Source organism: Grus americana, chromosome 1 (genome assembly GCF_028858705.1).
Source record: "Grus americana isolate bGruAme1 chromosome 1, bGruAme1.mat, whole genome shotgun sequence".
NCBI classification, from domain to species: Eukaryota; Metazoa; Chordata; class Aves; order Gruiformes; family Gruidae; genus Grus; species Grus americana.
In genome coordinates this window covers 60506351-60525830 of record NC_072852.1, presented here as the reverse complement: position 1 = coordinate 60525830, position 19480 = coordinate 60506351, and the positions used below count along the sequence as shown (strand labels likewise).

Genomic DNA, 19480 nt, shown 5'->3' with positions numbered 1-19480 from the left:
AAGATGTAGTAGAGATGGAGAAGAAAGAGGAAGAGAAAAGCAACAATGCTAACTCTTCCTTCGGTTTAAACCAACTACAGAGCATCCTGGAAGAATGGCAAAAAAATTAGCACTGTCAGAAAAAATAGAGCAGTTGCTTTTTCCCAATGTGGTTTTTCAAGAGTATTTAACATTTGGATATTTCCTTTCACTGCTTTCTGCCATTCAAATATTTTTGTTATTTAGCTTTTCAGATCAAAAGTGTTTTTTTCCTATAAAATATAAAAAAATTTCCTAAGGCAAACTGTTTTTCTGGCTGACACAATAATCTGTGGTTATCTGAAGAAGGATGAAATGGAAAACTGAAAAAGTAAATGAACTTACTGAGCAGACCAAGTGATCCAAGAGTCAAACCTTGATCTGATGCAGAGTTTATGGAGAAATGAACAGCCAGGGTAGGGCTTGTGCACCATGGCACAGTCTGTGTGCTGTTCACAGGACAGCTATAGTAGTGAAGACTGGAGAGCTGGGAACTCAAAGAGCAACATGTGGACCAGGCTGGTAAACACAGTTCTTTCCTGTTTGTTTGGGGGTTTTTTTGGTTGTTTGGTTGTTTGGTTGGTTCGTTTTTTTTCTCTGTTTTTTTTTTTCCCTGTAATAAAATTGTGGAAGAACATTCATTTTTCAGGTCAAGAGGGTCTTCATTCAGCCGCAGGGGACCTGTTCCACAACAGTTAGGCTCCTGGATTATGCTTGAGGAAGAGGATGAAGAAGTGAGGAAGGCTCCAGATAATCAGGGAAGGAGAAATGAATGAAAAGTAAATATCAAGAAATACTGAGCAAGGATGGATGGGCAAAAAAAGAAGGGAACAAAAAGCCAGAGTTTGAAGAAAGAAGTGCCCCTCTTTTGGCCTCAATGATATGCAGAGGGGCCTGAGGTCAGATTCGAGGATTGCCCTTGACAATGCAGCTTCTGTGTTTCCCTTGATAGACAGTGGATCCAGCTGGGGAAAGTGGTCATCCTTTCTGCTTTTGAGGTCTGGGGGAGTCAAGAGCATTTCCCTGCCCGCTACATGGAGGCTCGGTTGCCTGATCAGAGGGGCAGGGAGGGGGCGAGGGGAAGCAGCCAGGGCCCTTGTTCATTGTTCCTCAACTCTCCTACCCACTGTGTGCTTCATTCCCCTGGGCAATGTTGCAGTCACTATGTTGAGTATTTAAAGAAGGCCGCAAGGGGCCTGGCAATGGTCCTCTCCAGCAGACTAATGCCACCCTTTCCATCTTAGCTTGGAGCAATTTGGTGCCTCTTCTCAAACACGGGCATTCAGCCTGCGGGAAGGGTTTCAAGAGACAGACTGGGAAAGTCCCCCTGAAAGAGTCCTTGGGGAAATGTGATAAGCTACCTAGTGACGATGATAAGGGTCATTACTGGGTATAACCCATCAGGGATCAAGAGTACACTTCTGCTCTTCTCCACTCACCAACCATTTGAAGATAGTTCCTTTATAAGGATCTCAAGTGCAATAACATTTGAGAAGGATTATGAGGGGAAAGGCAGAGGCTGGAGGCTTAGGAAAGAATTAACAGGTCATTTTGAAGAGTACCAGGTCTAGCTTTGAAGCTGACCCTGCTTTGAGTGGTGGAGCAGGTTGGATCAGAGGTTTGAAGAGCAAATCTGAATTATTATTTCATTTCGTGCTTCTATGTGAGAAGTGTGATTTTTTTTTTCCTATTCTCTTTTAGGATATTTACTGGGGCAACCAGCAAAATAAAGACTTTGATAAGGAAGTGCAAGTGAGAATTGTTCTTGCTAATACCACCCAGTACTGACAAGTGCGATACCAATAAAAAGAGAAAAATGAAGTGTTTGTAGTATCACAGTTGCAAGAAAATGACTTGCTCACTTTTCTGTCCCAGACATAGCCTTTGATCAGAACATGTGTGCGCATGTATAGTCCTAGGCAACTGAACAGCACTCCTTTCAAAAGAGAGGGAGCACCTTATCAAGGGCAATGGGTCCTGAGAAAGTCTTCAAAACCACTGCATTGATACTTCTATACAGACACACACATGTGCGCACACACGCACAATGCAGAATCAACAGCTTTATATAGACAGAAATTATCAGGTCATTCAAACAACATTCACCAGCCAGCTTTCTTTATCCATCCAAGCAGTTTTATAGTCCTAATGAGTATAAAACAAGCATACAATTCCTTCATGATCACCAGCTCATCTCTACATCTCTCTCTTCTTATGCCTGCTTTCAAGTTAGGTGCCTGCAGATGATTATTAATAATGATTTCTACTTTGACATCAACATCCAAAGTCTCAGTCAATGCTGAGACTTCATTTTGACAGACACTGCACCAAAACAGAGAGGAGGGGACAGATCCCAACATAAAGAGTTGAAATGAATGGCTAGTGGCAAGGGTAACAGAGAAACAGAAAATTTGTCCAATGCCCTGCAGAGCACATCAGAAAACAGACCACGCACCTCCTTACTGTTTCTATGGACTTTCAACAATTAAAAAGATTTTGCCATAAGTATTTATTTTGCACACTTAAACCAAAGGATTTAGGCTTAAATCAGGGTAAGTCAGAAGACTTGTATAGTTTGCACGTGGAACATAACATCAACATGTACTGTGGCACACTGGCTTTGCACATTTTCAGGCATATATATACAGAGCTGTGAGTCTTCCAATGGAAGAAATTATAATCCCATCACCATTACAGAAAATTTCATTTTAAGGTGTGTTAGGTTTGCGTGGCAAGGTTTTGGTAGTGGGAGGGCTACAGGGGTGGCTTCTGTGAGAAGCTGCCAGAAGCTTCCCCCATGTCCGACAGAGCCAATGCCAGCTGGCTCCAAGATGGACCCGCTGCTGGCCAGGGCCGAGCCCATCAGTGACAATGGACATGTCTTAGAACTCATTAGCTCCTTTCTTCAAGAGAAGAAATATCCACAGATTATCTGTCATTAACATCTAAACCCTGTTCACACACATTTCTTAGAGCCAAATTCAGTTGTCACTGACCTGTTCCACTCGGATATCAAATTCTCCATTCACCTTCTTCCCCTGGAAATATTTGGCCCTGCAGAAGAAATGAGAGAGGCAAACATCGGTAAAGAAGATTTTTTTTATTTCATTACATACTGTTTTGCTTCTGCATTTCCCTTTTTGCTGAAGAATTTCTATCCAGGTCACAGCATGTTTTCCTAATTCCTATCTTCTTTCAGCTTTCTGTTCTTCAGGAGAAACCTGCCAAGCTAGATGAAAACCACATTGAATAGTTCCTCCAAGGCTTGTGACTTTTTCCTTTTATTTTCAAACTGAAAACCAAATGCTCTCCTAATCTTTTCCAGAGCAACAAGTCTAATCGATGATTCCTTGCTATAGCTCATTTAATAGTCTTTATTCTGTAAAAGATGGAGAGCAACATGTGGCATGGCATCGGAAACTTCTGGTGTTGAGCAAGGATCTTTGTCATCACAGCTGAAGTACTTGTGAAGCCTATTCTCTTGCTCTCCCGCTACAGAGCTGCTTTTTGATTCTGTTTGTCTTTCTGCTACTGATTTAGAGAAACAGTATCTGCATCTACAGTGTCACTAATGAAGGATCTCCTCTGAACTGAGAAACTGTGTTTGCTTTGGAGTTGGAACAGTGTCATAAGGACATACACCTTCCACCCCGCTGCTCCTAGCTGCCTGTGCTAAGCAGACAACAAAGCACTTTCAGAAGGATTGGTTGTTCATGAGAGGGGAAAGCTGGCAGTAGTGTTGGAGAAGAAAACATAGGAAAAGGGCAGGCAGTTTTAGCTTTTTTATTCATACTTGTGTATAATGCCCCTTATATTGATTAGTCAGCAGGGAAAATGCCAATATAATTTTCCCTGTGAATCTTTCTCCCCAATTCTTACCCTTGCCAAACGAGCTTGATGGAAGAAAATATTAATTTATTTTCTCAGACCTCCCCCCTAAAACTTCAGGAAGGCCATGTAGGTTCCAAAAAGCTCTTCTATTTGGAAAGCATTGAAAACACAGTTAAGCCCTGCAAGAGCTGTTTCCAGAGACAAAGTAACTCTCTGCATTCTGTTTCCAATTGGCAAAGACAGGACAGAATAAAGAAGTAAAGGAAAATGAGGGGAAGCCGGCTTTGCTCCCTATTTTATAGTATTAGCAAAAAAAGAAGCTGGCTCACATTTTTACTATGTGTCTATTTGTTCCAATAAAAAAGGAGAGACAGTAGGAAGGCAATTTTCCCCATGGCTGAAACACACCAGTTTTCAGCTGAATGCTCCCCTCCCCCAGCATTGTGAAGTGTAAATAAAAAAGTTGTTTTATTTTGTCGTCCTGGCTCAAAACCAAGTCAAAAGTTTTCATTTTATTAGAAAAAGACAGTAAAAATGTCAAAAGTTTTCGGCTTTGCTCTAACAAGGCTATCTGAAGGCTGTATCACGCTTCCCTTCCCAGACAGCCCATCCATCAGCATGGTGCTACTAAGACCTCTGCATAGATATTAGTGAGGCACAGCGTAGCAGCCAGGTGTGACCAAGGCCAAGTGGCTCGAAAAACCCCTGTCCAGTATAAAAAGCAGGACTCTGGTCATTTTCCTCCCTTTTTTGAATTTATGAGTGTTGCATGTAAAAAAGCAACTCAGCAGACAAGTGGAGACATCACTCCTCTAACAATAAACAGGAATGCTAAATGCACTTAATAATTCCATTGTATTTCTAGAGGCATGGCTCTAGAGGGTCTGGCAACATTCCTTGCTCCTAAACATTGGGAATATTGCTGGAATCAGTGACTTCTCAAAAACTGCAATGAGCTTTAAGTGGGCCCACAGGAACTGCTCTGAAATTTGAGGCGCACTATTCACTGGTACAAGCTTGTTTTTATTCCCAGCACGCTCATAATGTATACTCCTTACCCACATTTATGAAACACACTTCCTCCCTGTATGGCCTCTCTGCTTTGCTGACCAGCTGGTTGCAAACTCCTTGGTGCTGCTTTGCTTCAGCTTGTAATGAAGTGTGATTACCCACGGTCTTCAGCCCGGTACAGATGGAGCAAAGAGGCTTCCACTGCCTAGTCCAGGAAATTAGCCTTCACATGGTTAAAAAATCCTCTCTCCCATCTCTACAGTACTGGCTCTGCTCATGGATAGTCACACAGAACGCACATCCAGTGTGAGGAGTCATTGGAGTAGAGCAAGGGACCTTGACTTAGACACTGTGTGGCCTCTCCTTCTTATCCCTCTTTCCACACAGTTATTGTCTCATCCTGTGTCTCAGATGATAACTTTTTTTTAACAGCACAATATATCACTTTCTTTCAAGGACAGCCCCCCAGGAGGGTTAACCTGCTCTGAGTGTCTCTGAAGACTACAGGTGCTAAGCAATTTGCAACCAAATATTTTGGTCAGCCCACATTTTGACAAAGCCCAGGGTAAGAATGAAACACTTCTTACTGAAACATCACTGAAATGGATGGAGTGGTGTTTTCAATGTGCACCTGGGGTTTTGGAGCCCCTGGGCAGTAGAGACTATCATGTTGAAATGAAAAATGGCTTTAGCCTCATCCTGGAGCTCTTGAAATTTCAAGCAAACTGGAATCATTGCTGATGCTGTGGAAACATCATGATGCTTCTCTTGCAAGAGGGAGGGTCTTTTGGTTGGTATTGTGCAGTGTATGAAATGTCTTCTGGTCCCTACAGTGGATGTGGGATGGAGGAAAGGAAGACCACGCTGCTCTGGTGGGGATGCAGAAGAAAGATGGATGTTTCTGGCAGGTGAGACTGTGCAAGACACTTGTGGATGCTCTCTGCTCCAAAACCGCCTGAGCAAGGCTCTTCTAGATTTCTGCCTAGCAAACAACATGCTTCAGGGTTATCTAGACAGCCTGTAGTGCAGCAGGGGTGCGGCACCCACAAGACCAGTCACAAACCTTTCTGGGGAGCCTCAGAAGTGTCCCTCCAGCACAGCCAACTGCCAGTGATCAGAGGAGTGGCTCGTTGCCCTGGGGAGGGAGGCTGTCTGGCATCCCCCAGCTTGGAACGCTGGGCAAGGCACTGGCCACACAAACCCACCCCCCCTCTCCTGGGCAGCTTGCAACACTGACCACCGCTTGGCTGACCATCCCTTTATTTTAAAGCATGTCAGATGTGCAACCTGCCGGAACACAGCATTATAATTTGGCTAGGCAGGGTGCAGATGGGTTGGTGCGGTTGCTGTGATTGCAGTAAATTAGCATGTAAACATGTTTTGACTGAAGAAAACTGCAGGGCCATGCTGAAGAGCAGTTCCTGGGTGGGATTTACAGTGCTAGGCAATGCATTTAAATGTTGCTGCACCAGCTGGGAGGGAGGAAGCACCATAATAAACGGCCAAAGGTTTGGCCTGGCTTCCAGGGAGAAAGCTTGCTGTAAACCCCACTCTCTTTGTGATGAAGAAGCCGCATGCTCTGGAAAAGGACATATTTTCTGGGTACAAGGGCATCAGACAAACATAACTTCTGCTTTCTGCCTCAGCTCTGACATGATTACAGGGCCACAAGAAACCTGATGCCTCTTCTTATGAAGTAATTTGGAAAGAATCAAAGCTTATTTTCCAGAGCTGCCATGAAACAGTCCCAGTCTGCCTCAGCGACCATGCCTGGAGAAAGCATATACACAATTTTCTGTGTATCCTTAATAGCAGCAGGGAAAAATAAATGATCAATTCACCTCCAATTACCTTCATAAGAGCTAATTCACAGAAAGTTAATGTATAACATCAGTGGCTTTAGGTGTTTGCAAAGCATCTGTCTGAGCAAGGGATGCCAGTACTGATCCAAGACTGTGAACACACCTGCAAGACACTCAAATACCAGCGTTTATCCCTCTGGTGTCACCAACAGCTGGGACAGCTTGTACTGCACCTATACGAGGGCTGCCCGAATCAACGTGCTCCTGTGCACCTCCATGCTAATGCCCGTAGTCTGCACACACAAAGATTCAGTCCTCATGGGGTGCCAAGTCCCTCGTCAAAGACTCGTGTGTCACCAGGCCCAGGGTGGGTAGAGCTGGGCCAGCGGGCTTCTTTTTTTCTCCCAGTGCAAAGAAGCATATCCAAGCTGCTTCTGAGGACTACTTCAGTGTTTTTCTCTGGATCTGTGGGAAACGGAGACATCAGGGATGCAGCAGGGGACTGCACAACTTCTGCCAGGCTGGAAAATGTTTTGCACAGGTGAGGAACAGGAAAAGATGCCCAGGTATCAAACATCACCTAGAGAAAGTGCCCAAGGAGCTCTTCCTCAGGTTCAGTGTCACTAGACAGCAGCTCATGTAAGAAAAGGTGCTGAACACTGGCCTCGGCACTGGGAAGGGAATAGCTAGGAGGAACAAGAGATTTGAAGTGATCGTGATGGCCTGGAGGAGTGCAGTGCTTCAAAGTTCAAAGCTGTTCCTGCAGGTCCATTAGCTGGATGAAGCAGGGGTTATGACATGTTACGCAGCTTTGAAGACAGGCTGGTATTTTGTATCAAATTCATTGGATTTCTTCAGGGTATCCTGTAAAATGGCTCCTGTATGAAGCAATTTTATAGGCTAGGAAGTGATCAAAGAAATATAGCTCAAATCTTCCTGTGAGAGACCTCAGTAGAGCTGTCATAGCAAATGTCATTGCAATTGCTGGTATTATGTCTTGGAGTAAGTGGGAAGCCACCCTTCAGATGAACAAAGAAGACTGAGCCCAAATCCCCTGTGATGTGAATGAACCCAGGCACTTTTTTGGGCACCACTGTTCGACAGAGGCCTTGACTACAAACTCAGGAGCAGGCTTGTACCTCCACCCCAGATATGGGCTCAGTATCACTGAGAGCCTGCCAAAGAGGGGCACCAGGATATTGTAATGGCAAAGTCCTCCAAATCCTCTGACTGAGGTTGTGCCTCTGGAATGAGACACAACAGGCAAAGAAAGCCAAGCCACACTTTGGATGGAGACCACTTCTTATCCGGAGTGGGAAGCAGCCTTTCCCACCCTGCGAAAGGGCCAGAGCAAAACATGCTGAGGAGAGGGGAAATGTACGGGACTCTTGGGGACAGGTGGGCAAGGGAGTGGGTGGAAGAAAGAGGGAGAGAAATGCTGAAGAAGAGACCTGGGTAAATAAACGAAAAGGGATCCACGGGTAAATTCTGGAGTTATCTAACTTATTTCCCTGGAATCACATTACACATATTTCTCTCAAGCCCCTTGGGAAAATAAGGCATGTAATTTCTTTCAGTATCAGCCTGGAAAAAGGCAAGGCTGAAGCCCCCTGGATTGGGTGTGGGGGGATCTCGGGGAACGAGGGGAGGGGGTCAGCCACTGTACGAAATCCCCGTGTCAAAGGGCCTGGGGGCCCAAGTGATGCACAAGGCACTCACTGTATGTCCGCATTGTCTCCTTCATAAAAGGGGCTGGGACTGGGAAAAAGGAGGCAGTTTCCAGGATACTGGCCAGCAGCCGCTGGAATGCCCCGACATCCCCCCCACCCCCAACCCCTACACGCTATAAAGACAGTGGGGAGGGGAGGGGGGAGGAGAGATGCATTTGTGCCCTTTTTTCTTCAGGGGTGAAAACAAGGAAGGTTTTCCTTTCAGGGGCCATCCCTCAACCCCTTCACCATTTCTCCTCAGTTTGGCAATTCCCAGCTGCAAATAGTAAGTACTTTTGAGATGGTCAGGTCCTGACTGTCCAGGGCATAGGGAAGAGGAAAATCACAAATGCCGAGGTCTGCAACTTATTGGAGCTTTTGTCCACATTTCCTTTGGCCCAGAGACTTTTAGGGTGGACTGGTTGGTAGTTAGTATTTATCCTGTACGAGTACCTTGGGCCAGGGGTGGGAGGTGTCGGGACGCTAAAGGTGGTGGATAAGCGTGATGGTTGTGAGCTTCAATGCCTCAGAAAACAAGGTCTGAATTGCAGGTTAAATGGACCAGAGGTAAGTGCAGAATGAAGGAAAGGGTACCTGCACGGTACAGACAGACAGGGAGGGACTAAGAGGTAAATCTGAGTCTTGGGTTGAGTCAAAAGGTAACCCTGAATACATTGATACTTTACCAGGAGCTCCACAAGAGTTCCAGCTCCAGCCCTGGGGTGCAGTACTGCAGCCCCATGCCTCCCCAGGGTGAGAGCATCTTGCTCTTGGTGCTGTCACCACCTGGCTTGGTGGAGCCACCGAATCGAGAGCCAGCTCAGCTGCACTGCAGGTAGGTCCTCAGCATCCAAAGTTGGGCTGTGGGAACAGATCGCCTTTGTTGCCTTCTGGGAAGAACCACAAGACCCAGCCTGCTCTGCTTACTGTAAAACAACCCCTGAGGCATTATTAGTTATGGGATCACACCAAGGAAAGAAATGCCTCTGCTGAAGAGGTTTATATCAGGCTGTGATGGTGGTATGGGTTTGGTTTTTTTTTTTGTTTTGGATAAAGAAAGTCCTTGTGGTGAGGTCCTTGATGAGGCCTGAGGTCCCACCCTACACGGCTGAAAGGATTTTCTTGGCTCGAACACACACAGAAAGGGAAGCTTTAGGGCAGGAAGGGAGAAGGGTTTTTTAAATCTTCTTTTGTGAGTCCTCCCTTTCTCTCAGGGAACCGAAGGCCTGTTTTCGGGGGAGACCTGGGTTGGCAAGCCACCAGCACTTCAACGATCGCAGACACAACCATTCAGGCCGCTCTTTCTATTCAAGGAACTACGGAGTCCCACATAATACAGGCCTCCCAGCATCTTCCTGTACCACCTCCTGCTCGTGAGACGGGGGTAATCAAAGCCACCCACCCCGCCCCCGCTGAGAGAAGAAGCATTAGTTAGTGCAGCGTTATTGCTTTTGGGCACGGCTTTTTGTGCTTCTCCAAGCTGTCAGGATAGGAAGGACACTTTGCTGTAGGTCTGGTCCCCCACCCAGGCTACATCGCGGTCACATCCCTCCTGGCCACAAAGAACTGGGGGCGGGGGAGCTGGGGGTGGAGGTGGGGGGCTGCTTTAAGTACAACATGAGGCAGCAATTTCATTTAGCGTATTATCAGAATTGCTGGAACATTTCCACGTTGCTAAATCTAGATGGTATGGCCTGGAGCTGTTTGTGAGGGGTATCATTTTGTTGAGGATTGTGCAATATTTTATTCCAGCCCAGTTCTGCACTCCCTGAACTTGCGGAGCAGGGGAACCGGGCTAACTCGAACCAACGCTGGGGCAGGGCTGCTGGCTTTCAAGCAGAAAAAATCTGGCTCACAAACCTTCAGAAATACATCTGAGGGATTTTTTTTTTTTTTTTTTTTTTTTTTAAATATGTACGGGACTAGGCAGGACATTCTGAGGTTAAATTCTATGCATTTATAGGAACTCTGGTAAAGCAATTAAGGTCCCAGATTTGACTTGCATTAGCATATTTATAACCTGGTGGGGAATGTTTTCCATATTCCTTGTGTCTATTTTTGTAATGATACTAATCCTTTCATTTCTGTATCACCTTTCATTTAGGAGGACTAGATCCCAGGTTGCTTTACACACACAGGGCAAAAATACAGGCAGACATGATGGTGATATACCTAAAACAGATTGGAAAGTGATGTGATAAATGCAATTTATTGAATATCTTTGACAGCCTTACCTCCTTTTCACCCCTATGCCTGTATGCTAGGGAATACAGGAACTCTTCATGCTCTTTCCAAGAGTGTGTGTGTGCATGTGCACACACACACGTACATTTAACACAAACTTGCCTCCTCTTTCCTTAAAGTGGAATTTTTGCCCTCAAGTCACACTTGGCATGAATTATAGGAAAAGAAATATTCGGTCCTGGGTAGACATGGCTAAATGATGAAAATACAAGGTTTTTAGCCAGATTTGTGAAAACATAAATTTTACTTGTAAGTTTTTTCAAATTATAGCCACATAGTTGCACAGAACTTGTGAAACAGTTATCATACAGGCTACCCCTGGATAATAAAAGCTAATTCATAATAATTTATTGTCAGTTACCACCATGTTGGATGATTTTGGGCTTCTTATCAGGAAAAATAGACAAAACTTTGCAATTTAACCTGCAAATTCCTGAGGTCTAGCTTGAAGCATCAATTCTGAATAATAATAATAAAGATAAAGGATAATGAAGTCCAAAGCCAAAAGCTAGTCCAAAACTTCCCATTATATTTAATTGGGTTAGGTACAGAAATATTCCTCTGAATAGGAGCCTTAGTATATCATCTTCAGCCTACTGAAAGCATGAAATGACTCATGACACTCATTGAATATTTTTGAAAAGGAATTCCTTGCAAAAAAATTAGCACTTAGAAGGTCCCAAGTTACTAAAATTCAGTATTAGGCTATTATTATTTGACTAATTATATTTTTTGACAAATGACATATTTAAGGCTCAATATTGTCATGTACTATCAGAAGTAAAAATAGTTTTGTTTTAATAAAGAAAGGGTTGGTAATTTCCTCTGAATGGTATAAAACAGTAATCCTGTCAGGTCAGTCCATAATTAGACCTGAATCATGACATTATTATTATTATACAAAGAACCATTTCAGATGTATTAAGAGGATTTCATTCAGTATTAATCACAGTTTTTCTCTTCCTTCATCTTTAAATTTTTGGAGACAGTATGTTCAGGCAGATTTGGTTGTAAAGTAAATGGGAAAACAAAAATGCAATTTTGTGTCTCCTAAAATATCCCACGTAGGTTTTTTTCTCTGTGAAACATGGCACAATCTTCGCATGTAGAACTGCCATACATAGGGAACATGCATTTTGTTCAAGACAGCATGTAACACTGTTAGCACTTGAAATGGCCTGAAATTTGGGCAAAACACACCAATGGCTTTGAAAAGTGACATGATATATTTCACAAATGCAATCAAAATATCTAACAAATGCAAAAAGAACAACTTTGTTATGCTGTCTGATCCAAAAAGCAATGTTTTTAGCATATGTTGTTAATAGGAGCCTTAGCTGTGCTTGATCACTTCCCAAATAATCTGTTTAAACACAAAGCATTAGGCTAGAAAGCTGAGCACTTTTGCAGAGGATGGGGGTTAACAATTCACAGTACTAAATCCTGTTTGATCTGCTGAGAAATTCAATCCAGCAAGAGCATGATTTTACTTAACAGCACGTCGGGCGATGAACTTGCCAGAGGTGGGATTTTTTCCTCCTGGCTGAGGTCGGGCTGCCGGAGCTGGCCTTTCTGCCATTACATGGAGTCCTGCCATCCCCCTTCCTCACGGTCTTGCTCCCTTTTGCTGTGCGTTTGCACGTGCGTGCGTGTGCGTGTGTTCATGTCTGAGCTCCTTTTTTCTGGCAGCTGCTGTAGGTGAGTTGTGGATGCATTTTTGGAAGTCTCCCAAGGCACAGATACTCCTAGCCCACAAGAAGGTGCCTCATTCTCCAGGTGGAGGCTACCTGGCTGAGATATGTACCATTAATGACTGAAAAGAAGCAGAGTTTTCCCTCAGTGTGCCAATGCATGGATATATCTGCTGCTGTGGGTGCCTCTGAGGGCTCCCTGTCAAAACCAAGAGCACGAGGGAGCCATACAGGTAGTGTTTTCCTCTTGTGTGCATCCTGCATGTGGCAGATTCACTGTGTGCTTCCTTGCAATGCACTGGAGACAGGTCTTGTAGAAGGATGGAAAATTTGTCAGAACGTTGCCACTTTAACAGAAAGCTGGGTGAGTTCTCTTGCTTTTAATAGAACGTACCTTTCTTTTACTGCTGCTAATGCAGAAAGCAGCTGATCTTATTCTGTGGGTCTCACATTATTTTTATGGTGCTTCATCTTTGGAATAAACCAGAGTATATTACATGTCAAGAGTGGGAAGGATTTTATGGAGGAAGACAGGCCATGGATTCCCATGGATGGTCTTTACTTCCTCCAGACCTCTGTACCATCAGAGACATAGTAGCTCCTTAAAAATAGAAAGGATTGCCATTTGTCACTTTAAAGTGCATTCAACACTTGCCTGTTTGGGTTGTTAGAGCATTTCGTCATGCACTTGTGCAACACCTCCTCCTAATCCACAATTGCAGCTCTTTGCCTCTGCTGTAATACAAACAGTGATGATGAATTAATGTCTGGCTTGGCAATATTGCTACAGTCTCCAATTATGAGAAAGTGTTTTCATTTAGAGAAGAGAAATCAAATGGCAGATTCCACTGTCTCTCACTCTTCCTGCCTGTGAACAAGCTAGTCCTTGTTGTAAACCCCATGTAACTTGCTGTGGGGGAGGAGGCACTGTGGAAGCCCCCCTGCCCTTAAAATAAAGGTAGTGATTCAGTGGTTATTTCTTGGGGACCTTTTCTAGAAGAGTTAACTGTTTCAAAAGGAGAAGGAAAGGGTTTCTTGAAAACCAAATAAAAGGTTTCACAAGTAGCAAGAACCCGAGCAGGCAGAGGTGAAATGCATTGCAAACATGATGCTTCTTCCAAACCCAAAATCACCAGCACAGAAGTAACAATAGGTTGTTGTTCACCCTCCAAAGTCTGGGATTGTTTCTGTACATGATGCAGAGTGGACAGCCAGAATCCCTGGATAACCAGCTTCTTCAGCTGTGCTCTCACAAAGGAAACACTGCTGCCTTGAGCTGGTCAGCTTGAGCTCACATAAGACCCTGGCTGAGACCAAGAAGGTGACTGGCTTTGCCGAGAAGTACCTTACCTAGAATAAACATCCACGGAGCCATGGAGCCACCGCTCTCCCGTGCTGCTCTCAAGAGCTCACTGAGTTTCCTGGAGACAATGAAAATCAACTGCCAAGTAGCACTCATGGCCTACTGGAGTGGTTGCATTGGTATGCTCTATCAGAAAGGACCACATGCTACCTTTAGGCTGAGGAAGTTTCTAGGCATGTGTTTCTGTCCGTGCTACAAACAGCCATGGAAATCTGAGGCAGGCAAGGGTTAGTAATGTTGTTTCCTTGGTTTTCATGTCATACATACATCAGGATACAGTCATGAATGCTTACACTAATTTTGTTCAATGCCCTCACAACCTTAAAGAGAGTGAAAGCAGGGGGCCTTTGCAAGCAGCATTATTTGATATTTGCAAGCCTGCGGATAGAGGCAGAGAGCTGGGAGAAATGAAAGGGGTCCCCCATCATGTGTAGAAACTGCTAAGCTACAGACAGCAGAGGGACAGCCCAGACAGCAGGATGTGCGGAGTGCTTACAGACGAGTGGAGAATGAAGACAGCATGGGTAGCCGCACCTCCTCTTTATATCTCCCAGCTGCTGCTCCTTGGGCAAGTTCAGCTCGCAGACCACGAAGTATGCATGACAGAACAGCAGCTGGGAGATATAAAGGCAGGGATTTGAATGCAGTGTGTATTTTAAAACATGAAAACTCTGCAACAGAGTTCGACCCCTCCTCGTACTTTCCCCTGCCCAGACTACCTTCAGCACTATTAATCTCAAGGAAAAACTAGATTGGCCTTTGAGCTAGGGCTTTCCTCTCTGATTACAGTGTTTGGACTAAGCAGTGCTGGCTAATCCCCAGATGCTAGAGCTGTGCGTTAGAGGCACTCCCATCCCCGGCTGGAGGATGCTATGTTAAGGGACTGCCACCTGGCAGTATCTTCAAGGAACTGCAAAAACGCTAAGCTGAGATGGAGGTTGGTGAGCATCAAGCCTTCTGGTACACTTGCAGATGCACCCCGGAAGAAGAGATCAGGGTTGAGCCAGACTGGTGTTATCGACTGAACTATCTGGCATTAAGAGGTTGCTACTGTGATAAAAGACACTAGGCTGGTGAAACATTTGATATGATGACCACCTTATCAGGGACTTTCCAACTCAGTTAAAAAGTTGTTTTTCCTTTGAGAAAAATCCCACTGTTTTCCCTCTCTTCAAGTTGGCTGAAGAAGCTTGACCTAGTGCACTCATTCATTGCCCCTTTTTAGCTAAGAGCTAAGCTCTTGCTTTGTGAAGATACACCCAGGGAGGCAGGTCTTACCCTGTCTCTACTCTCCTGGGAAAGCAAAGAATATCGAAGGTGACAACTTTACTGAAGAGTGGCATGGGATGAAAAGAACAATAAAATAATCTCCCTTGGCCAAGACCTGGTTACTCAACTTCTTCCATTTTGAAGTCTTCAATACGATCCCCTTGCCTGTACTAGCTTTTCCTTTTTTCTGTGCTGTGACAAGCTGTCAGAGGAAACAATGAACGTCTCCTCAACACGTGCTCTGGATTTTCCCCCAAATAGGTCTCTTGGCCAGCTTGCCTAAAGCTTTCTAAACCAGCTGACTTTGAAAGGGAGCACACAGCAAGCAGTAATTTCTCTAACATTTTAGAAAACTTCAGTTTTCCTCCCCTTTGGAAAGTGTCCTCTGCTCCCCAATATCACAGGAAACAAATTTCCAAATTTTTGTTTGTAAACAAGACAAATTTGAGGCTTAGCTGAGCCTGAGACCCTTTTGCCAATAGCCACTATGCTTAGCAGGTGAAGGGTCCTTGGCCAGCGAATGAACTCCAGTCATTACTACTGGTAGTAGTAGGCTTTTAGTAATTTATGTACAAATTTTCATACAGGGAAAAGCTCAAGAGAGATTGAGAGATTGAGTCCCTTTTCACTTTTAGAGCCAACACAAACAGTAGGCTAGGGTCCTGAACCACATCACTAACACACCTTCAGCTATGACCTCTTAGGACCATTGCTAGATGTGACAGCTCAGCCAAGCCTGCTGAGCCAAGAATGTCCTATGTGTGCTCATATATTGAGACTATCAAGGTGTTTGCCGATGGGTGCCAAATGAGCATTTTTTCCAAGCAAGACATGAGAAAAGTCGACTCTGCCATTTACGCAGGTCACCGGAAAGACAACAACTTAGGACCAGAGCTGGTGACCTAGGTGTGAAAGTGTCTGTGTATCCCCCTGCAGATGCCCCGTGCCTCCCAGATCCCTCCTGTCCTCCAGACTTTGTGGAGCTGAAGGTAGCAGGGAGGACTGTGATGACTTACCAGTCTGTGTGTGCATCATCGATCACCAGGAGGATCTTGGGTTTCTGGGCCACAGGTGGTGTGGGGCTGGCTGAGTGGTCAATTAGTCCTGCAGCTGCTTGCGTGGTTTGCTTCATGGCACTGGAGATGGAGCTGAAGATGCTGGTGCCAGCAGAGGAAGACTGCGAGGGCTGTGGTGGCTGCAGATGCTTTCTCTCCATGGCGGGCGAAACCGGGGAGCTCGTGGAGTTGTCAGGGCGCTGCAAATCCATCATGTAGCCATTGGGCAAATTTGCCACGAAACTACTGTCTGAGAGACGCCGCCGGAGGAAATTCATTGCTGAAGCGTGTGGAAACCTTCTCAGCAAGAGCGAGGCTGAACAACAGTGTCACCAGTCCCAGGGAATGTTTCTGCGTGCGTGGGGGGCACCTCCTTGCAGCCCAGGCAGGCAGACTTTCCCCCTTGAGATCCTGCTGGAGAAATATGCCTTTGTTTTTCAGTTATATTTTCGTTCTCTCCTGTGGGAAGAGAATCAAAGACATATATGTGAGAGACATACTGTGAATGTGAGATAAGAAAAACACTTTTGGCCATTTAAATGAGCACTATGCAGTATGCTACACTGGTACAGCCAAACCGATAGGAGAAAGTACTGTGGGCTTTCTCCCACCCCAAAACATTTTCCAGTTGGGGCAAACTAGCTTACGTTAGCTTAGGGGCTAACAATTCTACAACTGTTCACCGTGGGAAAAGAAAAATTATTCTGATCATAAATGCTAATTTTTAAAAGAGACACAGCTTATTTCTGGTATTTTGTGTGTGAGAAATAACACACATAATACGCTTGTTACAGAATAACCAGCAAATGATCCAACAGGATAAAAGGTTGTGTCATCTTTGGCAGGCTTGTAAGCAAGGCTCTGCATTTATGGAACAAACGTTCTAAATTGAAATAGCATGTAGAAAATAAATAGTGGAAAAATCGTCATGCACATCTTGATCAAGGTCAGTGGCAGATTCAAAATTCTTGTTTCTGTTCCTGCTGCTCTCTGCACTCAAAATTAGACTTTGAGCCAGGTGCATGCTGGTGGTTGCTAGACTACCTGATTTTACAAGTTCACTTGTAGGATTTTTGCAGGTACTCAAAACTGGAAGTTTGGCTGTCTAATCTTCACATGCTTTTTGTTGTTGTTGTTGTTGTTGTTGTTGTTTTTTAAGAAGAAAGGTCTCTTACTCTGCTCATCTTTTCCAGTGAGAAAATGAACACTGTGAAATGTAACTATCTGGCTCTTTTCCCTTGACCGTAGTATGATGACTTTGTTTTTACCCAGAACACTAAGTTTTTCAGCAGTTAAATAACCTCAGAGTTAGCACAGTTATTTTTTATTTTGAATTTTGCACTTGTAGGCACAGTCCAGAAATGAGATTTCCACAGTAACTCCCCAAGACCTCTTCTCTGCTGAGACAGCCTTTGAGTCCTGACCAGAGGCTGGTTGGTGAGATTTTCACGCGGTGGGGGGGGGAAATTAGATAAAAACATATTGCTGGCAAAACATCAATGTTTTTCAAGACAGACATATCTGCAGCAACAAAAGTGAGAGCTACCCTGTATATCAAGTGATCCAAGTCACATGGATTCCTGGTATCATCGTTAAATCATGCCACACTCCCTTTCATGTCTTTTGAATGAGCCCCCTACAAATGCTGGGGCTCCTTGCCTTGACCCGCCTGGTTTGGCCTCCCTCAGTGCTCATGCTCTTGTCCCAGTTTCTGATTGCCTCCTGATGGCAGGAAATTGTCTTTTCCCAATTGTCTTTTCCCAGTTGATCCAAGAGAGCTCAGTGTCTGCTAATCTCCCTCCTGGAGCTGTGGCTGAGAGCTCATGGAGCAACCAAACAGCTTTCTTAAAATAAGTTGCCATTTATTTTCACCTATAGGGATTTAAAAAGCTTTAGAGGCAAAGGATTCAGACCTGTTTATGTCTGCACCTCCCTTAGCCCCCAGACCCTTAGGGAGGCTCGGATGAGCCTGGCTGGAGTAAGCGAGCTATAAAGAGCCCCTTGGCACATGTCCCCCAAATCTCATCATCTGTCACCACCCTGACCCCATGGGCACAGGATCCATCAGGACCAGAGGGCTCCCTGCTGAAGCTGCCGACATCGGCTTATTAGAGCAATTTTTCTTTTGATTTCTCAGCCCTGGCAGTACAAGTGCTCTGACTTTGCCGGAGCCTGGAGGTAGTCTTTTCCCAGGGAATAGCTCAGGAAATCTTTAATGACTTCCTGCCACATTTACAGTCGATAACGTATCTTGAGGCATTGTGCTGACTTCCCGCCCGGTCCTGGCGCGCCCAGTGACTTCACAACATCAGCAAATGCATGCAATGGTGAGCGGTTCGGCAACACAGTCTATTTATACAGGAATTGTTCCAAAAAGCAGGTAACATATAGTATTCATGAATTATGAACTAGCTACTCACCTCATACATACACCCACACAGCACTTGGCCTTCTCATGTCCTACTGCTGCAACTGCGAGTGCCAGCACAGAGCCATCCACTGCCACCCGTCTGGGATGACCACAGCAGTAGAGCCTACAAAGACTTTGGGGGATTTGTATACTACGGGCTGGGTGAAAATGTGCTGCGTTGTCCTGTACTCAGGTGCCTGTGTTTTCTACCTTGCATAAGACAAATAAGAAATATCCCCTCACTTTAATCACAGTCCACTCAAGAGTAGGTCTGGTCCTGATTAAGAGGAGCATCCCAGAGATCTGTCTACTGTCAGAAGGGCTCCAAATTGCTATCCCGTTTCTGTGTACAGCAATTAGGCATGCTCTCTTGGAGGACCTTGGCATTAACTGGCAAGAGATGGGGAGGAGGGTCTCTTTTAGCCTGCAGAAAAAAAGACTGAGGGGGGATCTCATCAACGCTTATAAATATCTAAAGGGTGGGTGTCAAGAGGAAAGGGCCAGACTCTTTTCAGTGGCGCCCAGCAACAGGACAAGGGGCAATGGGCACAAACTGGAACACAGGAAGTTCCATCTGAACATGAGGAAAAACTTCTTCACTGTGAGGGTGACCAAGCACTGGAAGAGGCTGCCCAGAGAGGTTGTGGAGTCTCCTTCTCTGGAGATATTCAAAACCCGCCTGGATGCGATCCTGTGCAACCTGCTCTGGGTGATCCTGCCTTAGCAGGGGGGTTGGACTAGATGATCTCCAGAGGTCCCTTCCAACCCCTGCCACTCTGTGATTCTGTGATTTTGATACCAAACTCAGGAGAAGCGGTCTTAGCATGAGATGCCTGCCCCTTACATGCTTTGCACAGCATCGCAGAGAGCTGCTGGTTCCTGCTGTGGCAGCTCGCAGCCACGGGAGGGAACCTGGTCGCAGCTGTACGGGCTGGACAAGGCTCTTAGCCAGAATCCTTGGCACAGGGTCCAGCAGGACTTGAACGCTTTTGAAAGTGTTTCTCCCCCACTGCCAGGCGCTTGCATGGCTGCTTCCTCCTCTGCGAGCTTTTCACTCTCCAAAAGAACATAGGCTCC

The 19480-nt window shown here is 45.2% G+C and overlaps 1 protein-coding gene across 2 annotated transcripts in view; it reads right to left on the bottom strand.

Moving 5' to 3' along the window:
* Positions 1-19480, bottom strand: part of SYN3 (synapsin III) — a 199213-nt gene that overhangs the window by 161876 nt on the left and 17857 nt on the right. For both annotated transcript variants that reach the window (XM_054813139.1, XM_054813140.1), the window contains 2 exons: positions 15955-16452; positions 3015-3072 (listed from right to left, as the gene is read on the bottom strand). In XM_054813139.1, coding sequence (XP_054669114.1) covers positions 3015-3072; positions 15955-16271 — 375 coding nt within the window. In that variant the 5' untranslated portion in view covers positions 16272-16452. The remainder of the gene's footprint in view (positions 1-3014; positions 3073-15954; positions 16453-19480) is intronic.